Source organism: Sander lucioperca, chromosome 4 (assembly GCF_008315115.2).
Source record: "Sander lucioperca isolate FBNREF2018 chromosome 4, SLUC_FBN_1.2, whole genome shotgun sequence".
Classification (NCBI taxonomy): Eukaryota; Metazoa; Chordata; class Actinopteri; order Perciformes; family Percidae; genus Sander; species Sander lucioperca.
Genome location: NC_050176.1, coordinates 7,803,207 through 7,820,746, shown reverse-complemented (window position 1 = coordinate 7,820,746; position 17,540 = coordinate 7,803,207). Strand labels below are relative to the sequence as shown.

The 17,540-nt window shown below is 41.0% G+C and overlaps 1 protein-coding gene across 2 annotated transcripts in view; it reads right to left on the bottom strand.

Annotated features, from left to right (window-relative positions):
* The window catches only part of si:ch211-239f4.1 (EVI5-like protein), a 40,632-nt gene that overhangs the window by 6,034 nt on the left and 17,058 nt on the right, over positions 1–17,540 (bottom strand). The window contains exons 3-19 of one of the 2 annotated variants that reach the window (XM_031288939.2): positions 16,275–16,464; positions 14,613–14,837; positions 12,576–12,650; positions 12,178–12,303; positions 11,881–12,024; positions 11,676–11,765; positions 10,651–10,748; positions 10,274–10,334; positions 10,085–10,138; positions 9,067–9,099; positions 7,756–7,896; positions 5,612–5,728; positions 4,115–4,255; positions 3,827–4,003; positions 2,910–3,056; positions 2,341–2,436; positions 2,128–2,223 (exon numbers count right to left, since the gene is read on the bottom strand). In XM_031288939.2, the coding sequence (XP_031144799.1) occupies positions 2,128–2,223; positions 2,341–2,436; positions 2,910–3,056; positions 3,827–4,003; positions 4,115–4,255; positions 5,612–5,728; positions 7,756–7,896; positions 9,067–9,099; positions 10,085–10,138; positions 10,274–10,334; positions 10,651–10,748; positions 11,676–11,765; positions 11,881–12,024; positions 12,178–12,303; positions 12,576–12,650; positions 14,613–14,837; positions 16,275–16,464 (2,011 nt within the window). The remainder of the gene's footprint in view (positions 1–2,127; positions 2,224–2,340; positions 2,437–2,909; positions 3,057–3,826; positions 4,004–4,114; positions 4,256–5,611; positions 5,729–7,755; positions 7,897–9,066; positions 9,100–10,084; positions 10,139–10,273; positions 10,335–10,650; positions 10,749–11,675; positions 11,766–11,880; positions 12,025–12,177; positions 12,304–12,575; positions 12,651–14,612; positions 14,838–16,274; positions 16,465–17,540) is intronic. The other variant, XM_031288940.2, reaches the window with a different exon arrangement.

Below are 17,540 nucleotides of genomic sequence, written 5' to 3'. Positions count from 1 at the left end.
ATTTTAAAATTGTACAAATGAAAAAGTTAAAAAAAAAGGATGCGTTTGCATCTTTTCACTCCATCGCTGCTGTCCAGCTTTCAGATTACAGTGGCTGCTCTGCCTGACAGAAGAGCTACTGCCACAGTTTATCTACATATGCGTGCTTTTTCCATGTTAACCTTGCATGTACCACAGTGACTCATGACAAATCTCAGAGGTTTTTGTTTCCCCCTATCATACACGCAGGCTAGCTGTAGGGCAGGGGGAGGGGGGGGACCAGTGGTTAAGCAATGGAAATGTTTTGACTGTGTCTGACTGCTCTTCAAGTTACAGCAAAATAAAGAACATAAGTCATTTTCTATCAGTTTGCTTCTGCAATACAAACAGGTTAAATAATATCAAAATGTGCTGTCTCTGCAAAACTGCTAAATTCATGTCAAGCTGAATCATCATGAATAACATATCAATGTGTGTAAAATCATCTGCATTATGTAGAACCTGTCATCATGTATCATCACTATTAATATGACTCAATCATAAGATGATCGCTTTGAGGACTACACTGAGATTTTTCTAAATGGTTCACTGCTTCCACATCTGTACTCACGCAAGTTTCGGTCTCATTTATAAAACCACTGCTTTGATAAAAAAAGGTGGGAGGAGTAGAAGAAAAGATAGGATCAGTAAAGGGCAGGGCAGTCTCATCACACCCCCTCATTTCAAAGTTTAAACACTTCCCTCCTAGTCACGCACTGAGACTCTCTGAATGAACAAACCCACGAGTGAGTGTTGGGTGAAAACTTTGAGTCTCCAAAACCGGGTGGGAAAGGCATTCATAAACCCGAGAGGTCACTGAAATTTAACAATCCACAAGTCGCCTCCGAAAGGAAAATAAAAACTGGAGTTACAACAGATGTTTTAACCTGACAACGACAGAGTGAATGAACAACTGTGTAGAAAAAGTTGCACTGCTTTGAAAAAAACAACAACTTTCTGAATATCACACACTTATTCTTTTGAAACTGATTCATCTTTAGGAATTAACGTTCACGGTGAACCCAATGATGAGAATACAGTTGTTGGGGAAAGAGCAGTGGTCTCCTTTTACAAGTAAGACATCTGAGTGAGTGCACGTGGGTGGAAGTGGTGTCTGTTGTGAGGCTGCATGTATTACAAGATTCGTCTGTGGAGGTTTGCAAGGCTGCATGGATTATGAAAGATCAATAACTGCTCTGAGCAAACAAGAAACATTATAACTACATTTTAAATCATCTATCACTGGGTCAGATTTCACAAGAATCTGCCAATGCTTTGTGGCACAAACACCTGGTTCCAGACATCTGAATCTCTGCAAGCTGAAAGATAGAAGATAGGATTATACAAGTCTGGTGTTATGCCTTTTAACGGCTGTTTCCGCTGGTTGGAAAAATATTCGACCAATCAGAGGTAGGTGGGATTTAGAATGGAGAGGTCAGATACAAAACAAAGTTAAGCAGCAAATACTCACATTTGAGGAGTTGGAATTGGGGAATATAGCATTGTTTTTAAAGACATTTTTAGGGCTTTATCCTTTATTTAGAACAGCTGAAGAGAGACAGGAAATGGGGGAGAGAGAGAGAGAGAGAGAGAGGGGATGATACGCAGCAAAGGGCCTCGGGTTGGATTTGAACCCGGGCCGCTGGCAATGACTGAGCCTACATGGGGCGCGCACTCTACCAGGTGAGCTAGAGGGCGCCCCGGAATATAACATTTTTGAATAAAACTGTAAATCGATTATAAAAATTGTTGCTGCAACTTATTAATATTATTTCAAAGTATTACTTCAACTCTAGGGGGAACAGTGAGAGGCTGATGGAAAACACATTGCTGATGTTAATTTTTGTCTTCAGTGAAGAAAACAAAAGTGCACAGTAATACCAGAAAGGGATACTGCAAGTGTCATGACCGCTTCCTGTGTTGCAGCAGTAAAGATGACGCCACAAAGTGTCGTTACCATGGTATCATTTGTTTTTAATTTTTAAGTATCAGAGTTCATGTGGACGTAATATATATCTTTAAATGCTACCTGTTGCACAGGTTTATTGTGTTATGTCTTATGACATGAAATCCACTAAACAGTGCCGTTTGTGTGTGTGTGTGTCCAACCTCGTTCTTGAGCTCAGTGATTTGATCCCGGAGCTCGTTAATGTACTGTCTGGAGTCTGAGTGATTCAACTGGCCCTGGATCAGACCTTCCTCCTTCTGAAAAACACATTTTACACACTGAAGGTTAAAGTCACAGCTTCTTTATTGTTACAATATTGTTCACACACACACACACACACACACACACACACACACACACACACACACACACACCTGTATCTCGAGATCAGCGATCTTCTGCCTGAGTTCAGCCATGGCAGCCATGCTGTCTGCTTCCCTCAGTCTCACCGCCATCACCTCCTCTTTACTCTACATGTATAAGAGGAGAGAGAAGATTTCTTGTTTAAGGTTAGCTGAACTGGATGGGGATAACAACGATATACTGGATTTCAGTGATGGCTATTGACGATGCATCATGAACTGTCTCACTCCCTCCATCTAGGTCCTGCTCTGTCCTCCTCCACCTGAGACTAACTTCTCATTCATCTTTCTGGAAACATTTTCTATTTCTGTTCTACAAAATCTATTTGGTCCTCACTTTTTATTTCCCTTCTCCATTGTTTCCTGCCTCTTAATATGCTTTTCATCTCTGTTTTGTCTTCATTCCTTGTTGTTTTTTTTCGCCATCCAGTTATGAGCGTCTCATTACTGTATGTAAATATCTTTTATGTTTCATTAAGCTGGACCAAGAAAATGTTGCTCTCCACATCAATCAGCCTTTCTCCCTGTTACTTCTCTCCTCCTGCTAACTCATTTTCCATTTCTCTCCTCTCCATCCAGACCTTGCAGTCGGACTCGGCCTGCTTCCTTTTCATCTCGTTGAGCTGGGCCTGGAGAGCTTTGTTCTGATTAGCCAGCATCTGGAGCCGGTCCTGCAGGGCGGAGCGTTCCTGGTCGTTGCGACCAATCAGCTTGCTGTGGATCTGGTTCTAGAGTGAAGGAAGTCAAATGGGAGAGGGTGAGGAGAGCTCTAACAAATTATTATTTTCATCATGGTCGGTTTTGTTCCTGATTAATCAATGAATCATTTAGTCTGTGAAATGTAAGAAAATAGTAAAAAATGCCCTGTAAAGTATTCAAATTACAGTGATACAGTAAAGCTGGAACCAGCAAATGCTGTTAAAAGACTTACAATCAACTTGATATCAAACTTGGTGTTTATTACTTTCATGATTTCATCATCACTGTTCCTATAAAATGCTTGAAACAACAGGGTTTATATATGCATATAACAGGTGCACAGTTACACTCAGGAACCTTACCATTAGGCCTTGAGAGCGGCAGGTTTAATGCCACTCCAGATGAGGACAGACTTTGTTTATTATGTGAGCCAGTTGTCCTGTTTATGAGGACATAAGGGATGTACTTTTTACTAAAATGACCTTCATTTATGATGATTTTTACTGGCTGGTTGATTATGAAAAAATCTGAGGTGTGCTTCAAGAAAGTAACCTTTTTTGTAGCAGATTTTATTTGCCAAGCTTTGGAGAGAAGACATACTTTTTTTAGGAACAAGCTGTAAAAGAACCTATAATTCTGTGGAATGTAATAAAATGTTGGAAAATTGCAACTGAAATGTTGGTTTCTTAGAAACTCATGAGGGTTGGGCACTTTGTGTGCATGACACGGAAATAAAGAAGAAATCATCAATCATATATCCTATCTATGACTGACTGTCTGTGTGGACAGTACGTCTAACCTGGCTCTCCAGCTGCAGGGCTTTGAGTTTGACCTCTCGGAGCTCAGCCTGAGCCTGGGCCTCCCTCAGTCTGACCGTCATCAGTTTGTCCTGCAGCTCGTTCATGGCGTTCTTCTTTGGGGATTCTTTCCAGTGGCCGCCCCCACCACCTGTGCTGCTGCCACGGGACATATGATGCTGCAGAAACACAGAGTAGCCCAGGTGTAACTGCCCTGCCACTGGACGGTGCACAGGAACATACACACACAAGAAGTTTATAGTGAAACAGCAGCAGTTTGTGTACGTTACCTGCCAGCGCTGGTTGAGCTCAGTGACGGTGTCCTGCATCTCTCTGAATGAGCGCAGCGTCTCCAGCTCCCTCAGCTTCATCTGCTTCACCTCCTCCTGCATAGCTGCCATGTTGTTCTCGTCAGGCAGGCAAGTGCTTCTCTGGATAATAAATATGTACATTTTACAGTTTAAAAAAAGACTAACAAACTAGTCTACAGCCATGCTAACGGCGCTGTGGGGCTGACTTAGGCACAACGACGCTAAATGCTAACTGATGTTAAGCAGGTATAAAACTTGCCAAAAATGACCATGTTTGATCATCTTAGGGTAGCGTGTTAGCATGCTAATATTAATAATTAGCACTAAACACAAAGTACAGCTGAGGCTGATGGGATTGGCATTTACTTTACAGGTATTTGGTCATAAACAAAATTAAACATTTTAACTGGTGATGTCAAGGATGAAATGATAAGGGGTCAACAAAGTTATTACAATTCATCCTGAGGGGGACATCAATGTCTTGAACAAATTTCATGGCAATTGTTATGTGCTCCCCGCCCTGCTCTTTCCTCCTCTCTGTTCATCTCAGGTGTTCCTGATTTGTGATTGAGGGTGGCCCCACCCCTGGATATAAGAGGCTGGGAGGCAGAAATTGCGGTTGGGAAAAAGACTGAAGCAGCACGGATCATCGTTGTCTTCCGTTATCTTTCTTTTTATTTCATTGTTTTGAGGATGGAGGTCTGGTAGTCTAGTTTTCGCGGCTTTGTTTCTATTAGTTAGTTTACTCTTTAGTTTAGGGGGGGAAGTTCTGGGTCCGACGGCCCTTGATGGGTTGGCCCAGGCTTCCTCTCTTCTTTTGTTTATTTTGGCCAGCCCTCCAGTCTCCCATAGTTTTGATTTAAATAATTTGTAGTTAATTTGTGAATACATTTTGAATTACTTTCACTATCCTCGGGTTTGGTATTATTAGATGTTGACGGTCTCATTTAAATTGGGTTTGTTTGCTGTGGCCGTAACAGCAATCCATCCAATAGTCGTCGAGACATTTCGCTCAAAAACTACAAATGTCAACTGGTTGATGGCACTAGAGGTGAATCACCAAAGTCAGTAGGCTTCATTCTCTGGGAACAGTTAATGTCTGAATAGACATTAGTTGTTGAGAATTTTCAGTCTGCACCATAGTGGTGTACCGACCGACCAACTGACAAACCAACAGACAGGAAAATTGTAAAAGCAAACACTGCCGTAGGCCTATTTGCTTTTTCTATCTTTCATTCTTATGTTACAGTAAAATCATCATCAAGAGGAAGCAGTGTTGTGTCTTAACACCTTATGAAGTAAAACCGAAAGCTTGAAATGTCAAATAGGCCATGGCTTTGTTTGGAATAACTTTAACACTTTAACAGCTTAGTTCACAGTGAGACAATCTTTAACACATGCCCACGCCTGCTGTCCCTGCTCATCTTTCACACCCAGTTCTCTCTCACACAGTAAAATGTGGGTCTGTTAGCTCACCTTCTCTAGGTCCAGGACCTTGTCTTGCATTTCTTTCAGCGCTCCCAGTAGTTCGGCCTCGCGCAGCCTCGACTCCTCTAGCTGGGTCTGCAGATTGCTCACAAACTGCTCTGTGTACTGAAAAAAACATCCCTGGCGTTACACAAGAATATCGTATAACAGGGCAGTGTGGCTTGATGCCAACTTTGATCATTTGTTTCTCAGCTGTCTTGAGATTGTGTTGCTATACAGATATTTACTCACTACTGGGAATATTAGTTGAACTAACCTTGTTTGGGCCTCATACTAAATTGAAATCCTTCAACATTTTTTGTGTTATTGTTATTGCAGATGATGGAGTCATGACTAGGAGTTGTCATGCACTCCTGAATCCTTGCATGCCCTTTGCTATTTTTCTCTAAAGGATAACATTGGAGAAACTTTTCTACATTCGGGGACGACGGCAGGAAATCTGCAGCAATACATTTGATTCCTTGGCTGCAGCCACAAAAGCAAACAAGAGTTATTGCGTTATTTGTCATTTCTGTCAGAAAAGAAAATCAACAGCATCAATAATGACATGCCACTTTAACCCCTGATCGGGATCATCTGCAGCTTGTCTGCATGCGGAAACTAAATAGAATAGAACTGTCAACTGTTTTATTTCTGTTCTGTGACAGGTGTTCCCAATACTTGATAAATGTCTGTATTGTAACCAATTGTAGCTGATCAACAAAATGAAGTTGGTATTAAGCAGCACCTCTGCCCCACTGACTCAGAGTGATGTCAGCAAATAGAAAGAAAGCTACCGTACATTTTCAAGTCAACACATCAAAGTGAAACTACAAATGTAGGGGTGTAATAGCAGCAGAAAAACAGAGAGGGCTGAGTGGAAAAATATTTCCCTACGACGCAAATTACAAAAGCTTGAAATTGGGCAAGTACATAGCGTGCGTAAGAGTCTCGATTTGTCATTTTGTGCCTTTCAGTGTTGGTTATCAAAGAGGACTGTGAGTATCTGGAGGTGTGTGAACTCTCGTGGGTGATGGGTGCCGGCAATCTGAGCTGGAATAAAATCACCCATCATAATGACATCATTTAGACTGCTCAAGATCCCATGTTTAAAAACCAAAATAATAAATCAACGCCTTGTAAAGTAAGATTAGCTTGATTCGTGTTTTGCTTGCTCCTCCTCCAGTGTGAATGTGCGTATTATTGAAAAGAAAAAAGTATGACGTATTATTTTTGTCATGTGTGATATTTTCACAGAAGAGTTGCTGATGTGAGTGTGTGAGTTTGAACTGGAAATCATTTGTAAAGGCCGCTGGTCCAGACCAGAAGGGTTTGTTTTTGTCTAGGTCAGCAAAGTGGTAGTTGAACAAATGGGACAGCCATTTTGAAACTCTTTTGTATTCCTAACATGTTCATTACAAACAGCTGCTAGTGTACTTATACTGTAGTATACTATAAAAATAATGTGCTCTTCACACATTAGAAAAGATGTGGTCTTATATTCCCAATTAATTTGTCCTCCAACAGCACCATATACAGGCACAGAAGATTGCTCAGTCTCCTGGGAATATAAACATGTTTCATAATCCAGTGATGGAGAGAGTTTTCAGAACAGTACTACAATGTAAAAATACTCTATTACAAGTAATATTTGCAAAATGTACTTGAAGTATCCAAATTTAAAGTACTCAACGCATAGAAATTGAGTGTGACACTATTTAATAATAACATATTAGATTACTATTGCTGACATATTCATATACGAGTACTATATTACTGTTGTAGTTGGTCGAGGTGGAGCGATTAACTACATAACATACTGTTGGGTAGTTTAACTTATAACATCAGATTTTATACATTTCTTATATGTTTTGAATGCAAAATCTTAGTTTGTAAAGCAAATTAATAACTCTAGCTGTCAAATAAATGTAGTGGAGTAAAAAGTGCAATATTTCCCTCTGAAATGCTCATACTAGATTGTCAGGGGGTCAAGAAGCTACAAGCTTTGATGCAATTTGTATACTAGTATACCATACTAGTAGGGGTGTGACGAGACACCCAGCTTACGAGACGAGACACGAGATTGGGTTCACAGATCGAGACGAGATTTTAACACTATTTTACAGAAAACTCGATTGTGGGTTAGTGATTACCTTCTGTTGCTGCAGCTCTTTGATGGTGTCCTGCGCTTTCTCTAGGCTCTCGCTGGCTGTGCTGCACTGCTGCCTCACCACTGCCAGCTCCCGTTTGATCACATAGTTCTCCTCTGCTTCCTGTGCCCTCGTCACCTGACCCTGGAACAACAGGCCAGAGGGTCAAGATCAGCTATGGAGTTTAAACTTTAAAATGCAGGCTGTATACTAATGTAGGGAAAACGGTCATTCTGGGCATCTAGAGTATGCAACATTCTTATGCTTAAGGGAAACTTTGCTTTAGCCTTAAAGGAATAGTTTGGAATTTTGGGAAATACAACTATTTGCTTTATTGCAGAAGGCTTGCTGAGAAGATAGATACCACTCTCAAATCTGATTAGCATAAAGACTGGAAACAGCTAGCTTGGCTCTGTTTGAAGGTAAAAAAAAAAAAGAATCTACCTATCAACAGCTCTAAAGCTTACTGTTTATTACATGTTACATTTCTTTTGGATAATCCCCTGTAAAACCACAATTTGTCATTTTTACACTTCATTTGTTGTACAAATTAAACAAACAATGTAACGTGTTAATTAATGAGCTTTAGAGGTGCTGGTATGTGGATTTTGTTACCTTTGGACAGAGTCAGACTAGCTGTGTCTCCTCGTTTCCAGTCTTTATGCTAAGTTAAGCTAACCATCTCCTGGTGCTTTATTTTAGGCATTTTAGGCCTTTGTTAATAGGACAGCTTAGACATGAAAGGGGAGAGAGAGGGCGAATGACATGCAGCAAAGGGCCACAGGTTGGAATTGAACCCACAGCAAGGACTGAACCTCTGTACCTGGGGCGCACGATCTACTAGGGGAGCTACCAAGGCGCGTTAGCTTCATATTTAGCGTACAGACATGAGAGTCTTCTTTTCTAACTCTCGGCAAGAAAGCTTATGCACATTACCCAGAATATCTAACTATGTAGGATATTTAATTAACATTTTGGTAAGGTATATTTATAATGAAAATAGTATAGTAGTAGTAGTATAGTATATATAATAGTATATAACTATAAACTTTTACATGCCACATGCAGGGATTGTACAACCTTATTAGAGCGTATTAGATTGTCCATCATGAATAAACAGTACATGCATTTAGGGATTACAGGACGGTCTTATGGACTGAACAGATATTCAACAATATTCTTACATGCACTTTTGGCTGGTTATTGTTGAGAGGGAGAGAAGCAGTGCAAGAGAGCAGAAGGAGGAGGAAGAGGGAGGTGCGAAGAGGGCAGAGGACAGCAAGGTCAGTGGGAAAGTGGTTCACAGTACTGTACCTGTATCAGTCTGTCTGCCAGAGCGGCACTCTCCTACAATGCAGCGAAGGAGAGGAACAAGAGGGTGAAAAAAAAAAGAGATGAAGAGAAAGTGAAAGACAGTGGGACACAAGGGAGGAAAAACCACAACAACCCAAAAGGAAATTCAAGGAAATAAAGAAACGGGATCACAGGTTGAGGAATCAATCGTAGAGAAGTGTGTGAAGAAAAAAGACGCAGCAGTGAGATCACTCAGAAAAAAGTGTTTACAGAAAGTAGAGAAGATTAAAAACCAGAGAGTGCTGGAGCAGAGGGGGAAAAAACTATGAGCTCACAAATTTAAACCCAAAGTGAAATCTCCTTACAGTGTTTAAAGGTGCCCTATTATATAGCATTTTTTAGGTTCAAACTTGTGTTTTGTGTTTGTACTAGAACATACTTTAATAGTTAGCAGCAGGCTGACGTTAGATTGTAATGGAATGGAGCAGCACTTTCTATCGTCAGAAATCACAGATAAAGGGTTCTGAATCAAATACTACCCAATCTGATGTTTCTTCACTAATGCAACCCGAAATTGGGGAGAATTTAACAACATTGGCAGTCAAGATTATAGTTTTCCCTGGCGTTAGCATGTAGCTACATGCGGCAATGTTAACACCACAGTAGCTTAAAAAACAAAACAGTAGCATGCATGGAGCAGATGACCAATCATAGAAGGCCAGCTAAGTTTTACGTGACACCTAGCCGAGAGTAGAAAAAACTGTTGAAACCGGAGCGTTCAAAACAGTTGGCAGTTAGCTCACAGGGATTTCTCTGAAATACGTTTACCTCATTATTTGGCCACGTTTAACATGAAAATCAGACATAACATTATAGACAGATATATGACAGAAAATATGGAAAAGCATAATATGTCACCACTAGATCTGATCAAAACGTGAAGAGCCTTGCGCTGAGCTATCAAGTTGTTTCTCGTCAATAATGCGGCACAAACCTTTTTAGGCATTTAGATAAGTTGGAATCAAACCCCATTTCTTACCTTCTCCAGCGTCTCAATCCTCTGCTTCAGCAGCCTGTTTTCTGTGCGTAACCTCTGAACAAAGAGAAAGGGGGTTGAGGTACAAAAGTTACATTGCCTATTTATTTCTTAATCATAGTAAAAGTGCTAATTGGAATATCCACATCACAAACAAATACATAAAATACAAACACAGCTGAGCAGACACACCTTGATCTCAATTTGTTCCTCCATTTCTTTGTTCTTGATTGCAGTATATTCTTTCTCAAGTCTGATAAAAAATAAACAAAAACAACACAGGATTATGCAATGTTATCTCAAAATTTAAATGTTTTTTAAAGAATGATGGTGGCTTTGGTTTGTTGATTGGTGGTCCATTTCAATAATAAGCGCTTAAAAATCAAAAAGCAAAAGAAGATAGAACAAGAAAGTGCGTCTTCCCCAGTTAACACTTAAAACAATCACACATGAAACACAGGATGTGAGTGTGCTTCAGAGCAACAACCTCAGCATTAGCAAGACAGAAATACAAATCCTATTGCCCGTCCAATCTTACTAGTCGTTAGTTGAGTAATGAGCACTCTTACTTCTTCATCCTCTTGGGGTTGTATTTGACCTGGTAGGCCCTGAGGATCAGCTTGTCTGGGCAGCTGTCAAACTGGTGGGGGATCACTTTCTGGAAATGCTGGCAGAGCCGGAAGGAATCAGACACAAGATTAGAGCTTAAGACAGACAATGATGCTCATTCATATTTAATGCAGAGGCAGGCAGACACATTTCAGAGTAGTGAAGAAGAGCGGCTGAGGCCCTGCTTTGGACTTGTGACGAACCATCAGCTGCTACATTTTTGGAACTACGATGGTTCAGATATACTAAGATTCACAGACAATAAGGTTTATATATTAATATATTTGACTTTCATCAACTATGATGACACTTAATAACTAATGTAATTTTTCAATCAAAATTTGCCGCTTGTCTTTGTTACATATGACAATAAAGTGTCTAGCGAGCTTGGACTTTGGGTCAACTGAAACAAGGGTCAACTGAAACTTGGGCTTTGGTAAATTATAATGGCTGTTTTTCACTATTTTCTGAGATTTTATGGACAAACCGGATGCAATTAATCAAGTGAATATTCACCAGATTAATCAATGATGAAAATAATTATATGTAGTTGCAGCCCCAATTTATACTACCCTATTACCCTAAAAGCAAAAGCGGAGAAAAGAAATAATAAATGGACTGCTGACAGGTACAACCTTTAATTTCTTTTCTTAGATTTTGTCTCTAATTAGAGATCAGGTACAATAAACAAAAATCAATATAATCCACCTGGGTTTTTACAAAGGACAAACACATTTTTATTTTTAACACAGTAAGCCAGTGTTTCATCTCATATATAACACTGATATACAAGCATGTTATACCATCATCCAATTTGTCCTGCTTTCTGTTTCTGTTTTAAGTGTGACGCCTCTTTTTTATCAGAGCACATCTGTAGTTCAGGAAGCTTGCGTACAAAAAGGGAAAGCGGAGCCTTTGACTCGCAGCTAAATCTGTACATGAAACTCATTTATGCAGCAGGTGGCATAAAGCTGCAGCTGCTTACCTGTGACATGCCCTCCATGTCCAGCTGAATGAGGTCAGTCTGGTTGTACTGCAAGATGGCCAGGCCCACACGGAAGATAATCTCTAGGCCCTACAGACAGGTCATATATTTTGTTATGTGTGCTCAGTAAGCTGAAACAGATTAGTAAACCGAATATACGCAGTCAAACACATCAAATACACCTTCAGAAACAATTTTTTCCTACCTCATACATGAAAATATCGAAGATGCGTGTGGCGACAGGCAAAGGAAGGAAGGTGAGGAAAAGAGTGAGGAACCAGGACGAGGCATACATGGATGTGTGGAAACTCTGGGATCGAAAATGGACGTTCAGCTCTGGAAGTTGCTCCTGAAGTCAAAAAAGAGCATGACCCTAAGTCTCAAAAGACATATAAAAAGAAAGTGATGTACTGAAGATATAAATGAATAATTTGCTGCCCCTTTGTGGATGAGTGTTACACTGCAAGCCCCATGTTTGTAAATAGACTTGCTTCCTCTTCACCTGTAGCAGATACTCAAATTGGTAGATGCAGAGGCCCAGCTCGGCCATGCTGGGTTTGAACAGCTCCCTCAGACGGTACTCCTGCATCAGACGCACAAAAACACAAAACGCCTCTTCCTCTGGCATCTGGAAGAAGGGGAGAGGGTTAAAGTTAAAGTTATCTTATTTGGTATAAATTAGACAACGCTTACGTTAAACAGTTTATTATAAATAACCTCTAGAGACAACTTAATAGCCTTGCAATTTTTTCAAAATCCTGCTACATAATTGACCGTTTTGTAGTAGTCATCAGAGAAATCTAGTGGGACTGATTACAATAAACCTCAGACATACTACACTGAGCCTTCAGGCAACATATTCTCATTTTGGATCATTTACATGAAATATTTGATCATTACCTGCATAAGCAGCAGACCAACAATGAATGCACTGCCTTGGCAGTAGCCCACCTCTCGATCCACCAGAGAGTAAGCCTGAAAACACACACACACACACACACACACACACACACACACACACACACACAATGTTCTGTATTTATAGAAAGCAGCACAGATGACATCTGTAATCCAAACATTCAGACTGTGATCAACTGGATCAAAAAGTCACCAGAGGTCCCTTCATTTCCTAGCCTGGGAAAACCCTGATGAACTTCCGGCAAATTTTTAGATTTGCTCTGCAAGTCCGTCTGGCTAAGAGCCCATTCAAGCCCATTTCCAATTTTTCCAAATCGAGGCACCAATCACAACCGTTGAGGTGGGCTTTACACGATGACGATAGCGCAGCGACGGCAAGCAGCTTTTTGTTTACATTCAACATGACAGCCACCGAAGTGCAGCAGCCCGTTGATGCCGCTGTCGCTGCTACGTCACCTGACAAGGGTCTGGTGTCAACCAGGCTATTCATTTCCTGCACAGCTGAGCTACCAGGAAACTTGCCTGATGTGTAGTCAACAAGCTTGTTTCCATGACTGCGAACAAGAAATCTCCATATTGTATTGTTTCCCTACAGTGTTTGTCCCACGAACAAAATTACACTAGGAAGGTAACATTCAGCCTGGCAAGTGCAAAATGGTTAGTAAAAGGTAAGTTAATTACAGCAATTTAAATCCTTCCAGTTCAATGCATCTTTTTCCAAATGACTGCAGTTAAGAAATGGCACTCCGATTTGATTTGATAGTAATTGTTTTCATTAATACTACAAGACTTGCCTGTCATGCTGAAACAAATAATGTTGACTAACAATCATTTAAGTCAAATTTACAACATATGCTGGTTCCAGTTTCTCAAATGTTGTAATTAATTCCAACAACTCTTAGTTTGTTTTTATCTGGTTTTGCACTGTTACTAACTCTCCTGTCATTTCAGATCTTGGCTCCTCATCAGGCCTGGCTAGCAGCTCATGACCCTCACATGGTTTCCCCTCCTTACCTTATATTTGCCTGATCTTCCAATTCTGACCCTGTTTGCCTGTTTTTTGGACCTTGGGTTCTGCCTTCCCCTCTTTGGATTTGTAAGCCTGTGACTGATCTCCCGATTTTGACCCTGCCTGAACTTTCCTTACAAACTCTGACTGTCTCATCTTTATGCTTTTGGGTTCTGCCAGTACCAGTGAACATTACAAATGTGAAGATTTGCTGTTTTTTCTCTGTTTATATCAGTGTAAATTAAACATCTTTAGGTTTTTTGACTGTTGGTCGGACAAAACAAGCATCACCTTGGGCTCTTTTAACTTGAAACGGGCATTTTTTTCCAAATTATTGAAGAAATAATCAACATGCCAGTGGAGTTTAGCGCAATGGATAAATGTATTTATGAGTCCCACTTTGTACTGTGCAGCCGTGTGAAAATGTGGGCAGAGCAATACACATTATTTACCTTGACGCACAGAGAAAATAAGAGTGAAAAATAAGACAGCAAGTTGGCAAACAAGGATGAAACAATGCACTATTTCAGCTTTACAAATGTTTTAAAGCATGTTTGTCAGGCCTCAAGGATACACACAATGCATTTAAGTGAGTAACACTGAAAATAAACATAACTCTACGGAGCACCTTTTATTAAAAGGAAAAGGATTGTTACATGCAGCTCTAGTTGCTTAGTAGCATCGCATAAAGATATTGATGGGGCATTATCGTTGCCTTTATTAGACAGAACACAGTTGAGAGTTGACAGGAAATTAAATAATAACAAAGGTCCATGTCTAGGACACCTGATTGTTAACATGTTCTCTTTATGTCCAGAAACAGAGGAGCAGAACAATACCTGATTTGATCCTTCGTAAACAATATCTGAGTCACTTAATGTGAATGCATGCCAAATGAGTTCATAAATGACTATCATTTAAAACACTGTACCTACCCACACACACACATACACGTGAAAACAAAATAATCTCCTTTTCATAGATGCTATCAGGACTGCTGCAGTGCTCACCTTCATGACATTGAAGAGGACTTCCTGCCCCAGGCTGTCCTGGCCTTTGAAGAACTCATGCTCAGGATAGGTGCGGGCAATGTCTCTGCGGATGAGTTTCTCGCAGGGAGACGACATCTTTAGCAGCTCAGAGTACTGGTTCTTCACCGGCATGTCAGTGGCGTTGCCTAGTAGCTGCCAGACGATGGCCCGGAAATGATGAGGGATGCCTTTCCTGATCAACTCCTGTAGGAAAGGGAAAGAAAGAGAAAGAGAAAGAGAAAGAGAAAGAGAGACATTAAAGAGGATTAATACCTTGCTGCTTTATGTGGGAAAGGATGCAATTTTAAGCATCTCTGAGCATCTCTTGAAGAGCAAAGAGCAGAGAAGAGGAATCAATGATGTGATAATGAATACATATATTTACAAGGATAATTTATTATCATGTTGTAATTACAGCCGCTCGTTACATTAGGATGTATCACTCTTCACAATAACTCTTCACCTACTCGTGTTTTTCCCAAGCCAATCATTAAAGCCAAACTATGTACAGTTTGCAGCTAGAGTGCGGATCGGGCTGCATTTTTCTGTCCGAGCCCAGCCCGCGTCGACAGAGCAGTAACCAAACCCGGCCCGAGTCCGCCAGGCATTAAAATATTCACGTCCGAGCCCAACCTGAGCCCGACACAGTTAAAATCTCGTTTTTTTCTCATACTAATGACACATACGTTTGTTTGTGTGGAAAGACCGCTTTTATTAAGCAACTGTAGGAAGGTATTCGGAAATGTCAACAGATGAGCGCATCAGCGCACACGGGACAACAAGCGCACGTTAACACAGGCGTGCACCTACATAATAAGCTTTTTTAAATTTAAAACGTTCAATGCCTTATCGTGCTGATGTGACCGAGCCCGACCCGAACCAGAACATAATTTCTAAATATCTGTCCGAACCCGGCCTGGCCCGTCGGGTACAGTCGGGTCCCGACAGGCTCGGTTCGGGTATCCATCCTCTATTTGCAGCCAGCCGGTGTCATTTTGCTTGGTTTGTTTACTTTCCCATTTTGCCCTGACTCATTTAGCTGTCCCTTCCCTCATCCATCTTCTCTTCCCCTGGGTTTCCTCTTTTTGTCACAGAGGACACATAAAGACACAAAGGGGAAAGGAGGGGAGAAAGAGGATGAAGAGAGAGAGGCGTATTGGTGGAGTGCAACTTAAAGGCATTAGCGTATATGGTGTAAGTATTATATTATAAAGTATTATATGAACACAAGCAATCATGAAGGTTTTCTTCCCAAACTCTGTTCAGTTGTAGATGAACATCAGCAAACATAAACCCCGGGCTCTCAGACAACACTGAGCTACATGTTTCTGACACACACATATGCACATGGCTAAAGGCACACTGTGACCTTATAAAAAAGAAACAGACGGATATAAATGGCCAAACAGACTCTGCATAAAAGGTACATGACTCAGGGATTTACAGGGCCGTTTTTCTGTTTTTTGTTCCGTTAAACTTCCTGTGAAATCTGAACAGCAAGATGTAAAAATAAAGTGAGGAGGCTGCTAATCTTCTTATTGATGTTCTCGTTTTTAATCATATTCAATGACTCATATTTTAGAAAATGCTGCCTGTGACAACATAATCTTTAATTTTCCATCTCCGGTGCCTGATCCCCACCTTCAGGAGTTTGTCCTTTTTGCGTCTCCACTCTTCCCACTCGTTGACGATGCGGCCCCATAGGATCCAGGTATCCTCCTCCAGGTGTGACAGGTTGGATGAGGCCGAGGAGCTGGACACCAGCGAGGAGCCGCTGTTGCGCCGTGAACCGCTCATCGACCGCATGGACTTGGAATCAGCCTCCAGCAACCTGCATGAAGAGACAGTTTATGAGAACAGGAGGGCACATGACTACACACAGCGTGTTTGTCTTGTACAAGCTGGTAGAGACACTGGAGAGGAACAGAGAAGCTGAGATGAGCATTAGGAGTCACGGAAGACAGATACAACACTGAGGCAGACTGTGACATTACGAGGATCAGTACAGCTTGTGCACAACCTTGCAGAGGCACCAGAAGCCTCACGGCTTGTTACCTTTAACTACAGAATCAGAGGCTGACCCATGAGGATTTTACACACACAGCTGGCTGGCTATTCAAATTTTAAATTGCCAATAAAGCAACAAAACACCTTTGTATACAGGGTCAGACTAATATGAGTTTTGTTTTTTGTTTTTTTTGGGAGGGGGGGCAGTTGGCCTTTAACTCAGCTTCCAGTGAGTCAAAGCAATAAGAGCACCACTTTATCTTTATTAGAGATGCACCGATTGACCGGCTGGTGACCGGAATTGGCTGATTTCCATGTGAACGGCCATGACCGGCGGTCAGTCTGACATATGCCGATTTTATGCCGGTCAAATACTGTAAATAAATAACATTGTAAAGGCTACCATACACAATGCATAGGCATTATATATAGGCTAGCAAATAATAACAATAAACCCACTATTAATTACATTATCTTAATGCAGTGTAACTACTGTAGCATGTAAATAATGCACATAAAATACAAATGTGAGCAAGGGCGTTCAACAATCGCCATTATATCGAATCAACAGCCACGTGCAACCTAGCTAGCAGGTGAAGAACACAAACAACGAAATCCCCAGCTAACAATGAACTGACAACATAAGTTATACGACTTACAGTTCTCAGGGACGCACGCACACACGCGATCTCCACTGGCTAAACAGCGAGTCTCTTTTTTCTTTCTCTCACTCTTCCGTTGGGTGGCGCGCGTACCCGCTCGCGGTGTGAAGCGCGTGTCTGCGCTATTCTCCGACATGCACTCTAATAATCACTGCTTATAGACAGCCTTTTGTACAAATGCATTACCCGTTTTCCCTGTTTTCATACAGAAGTTTAGTTTGCTAAATATATCACATTT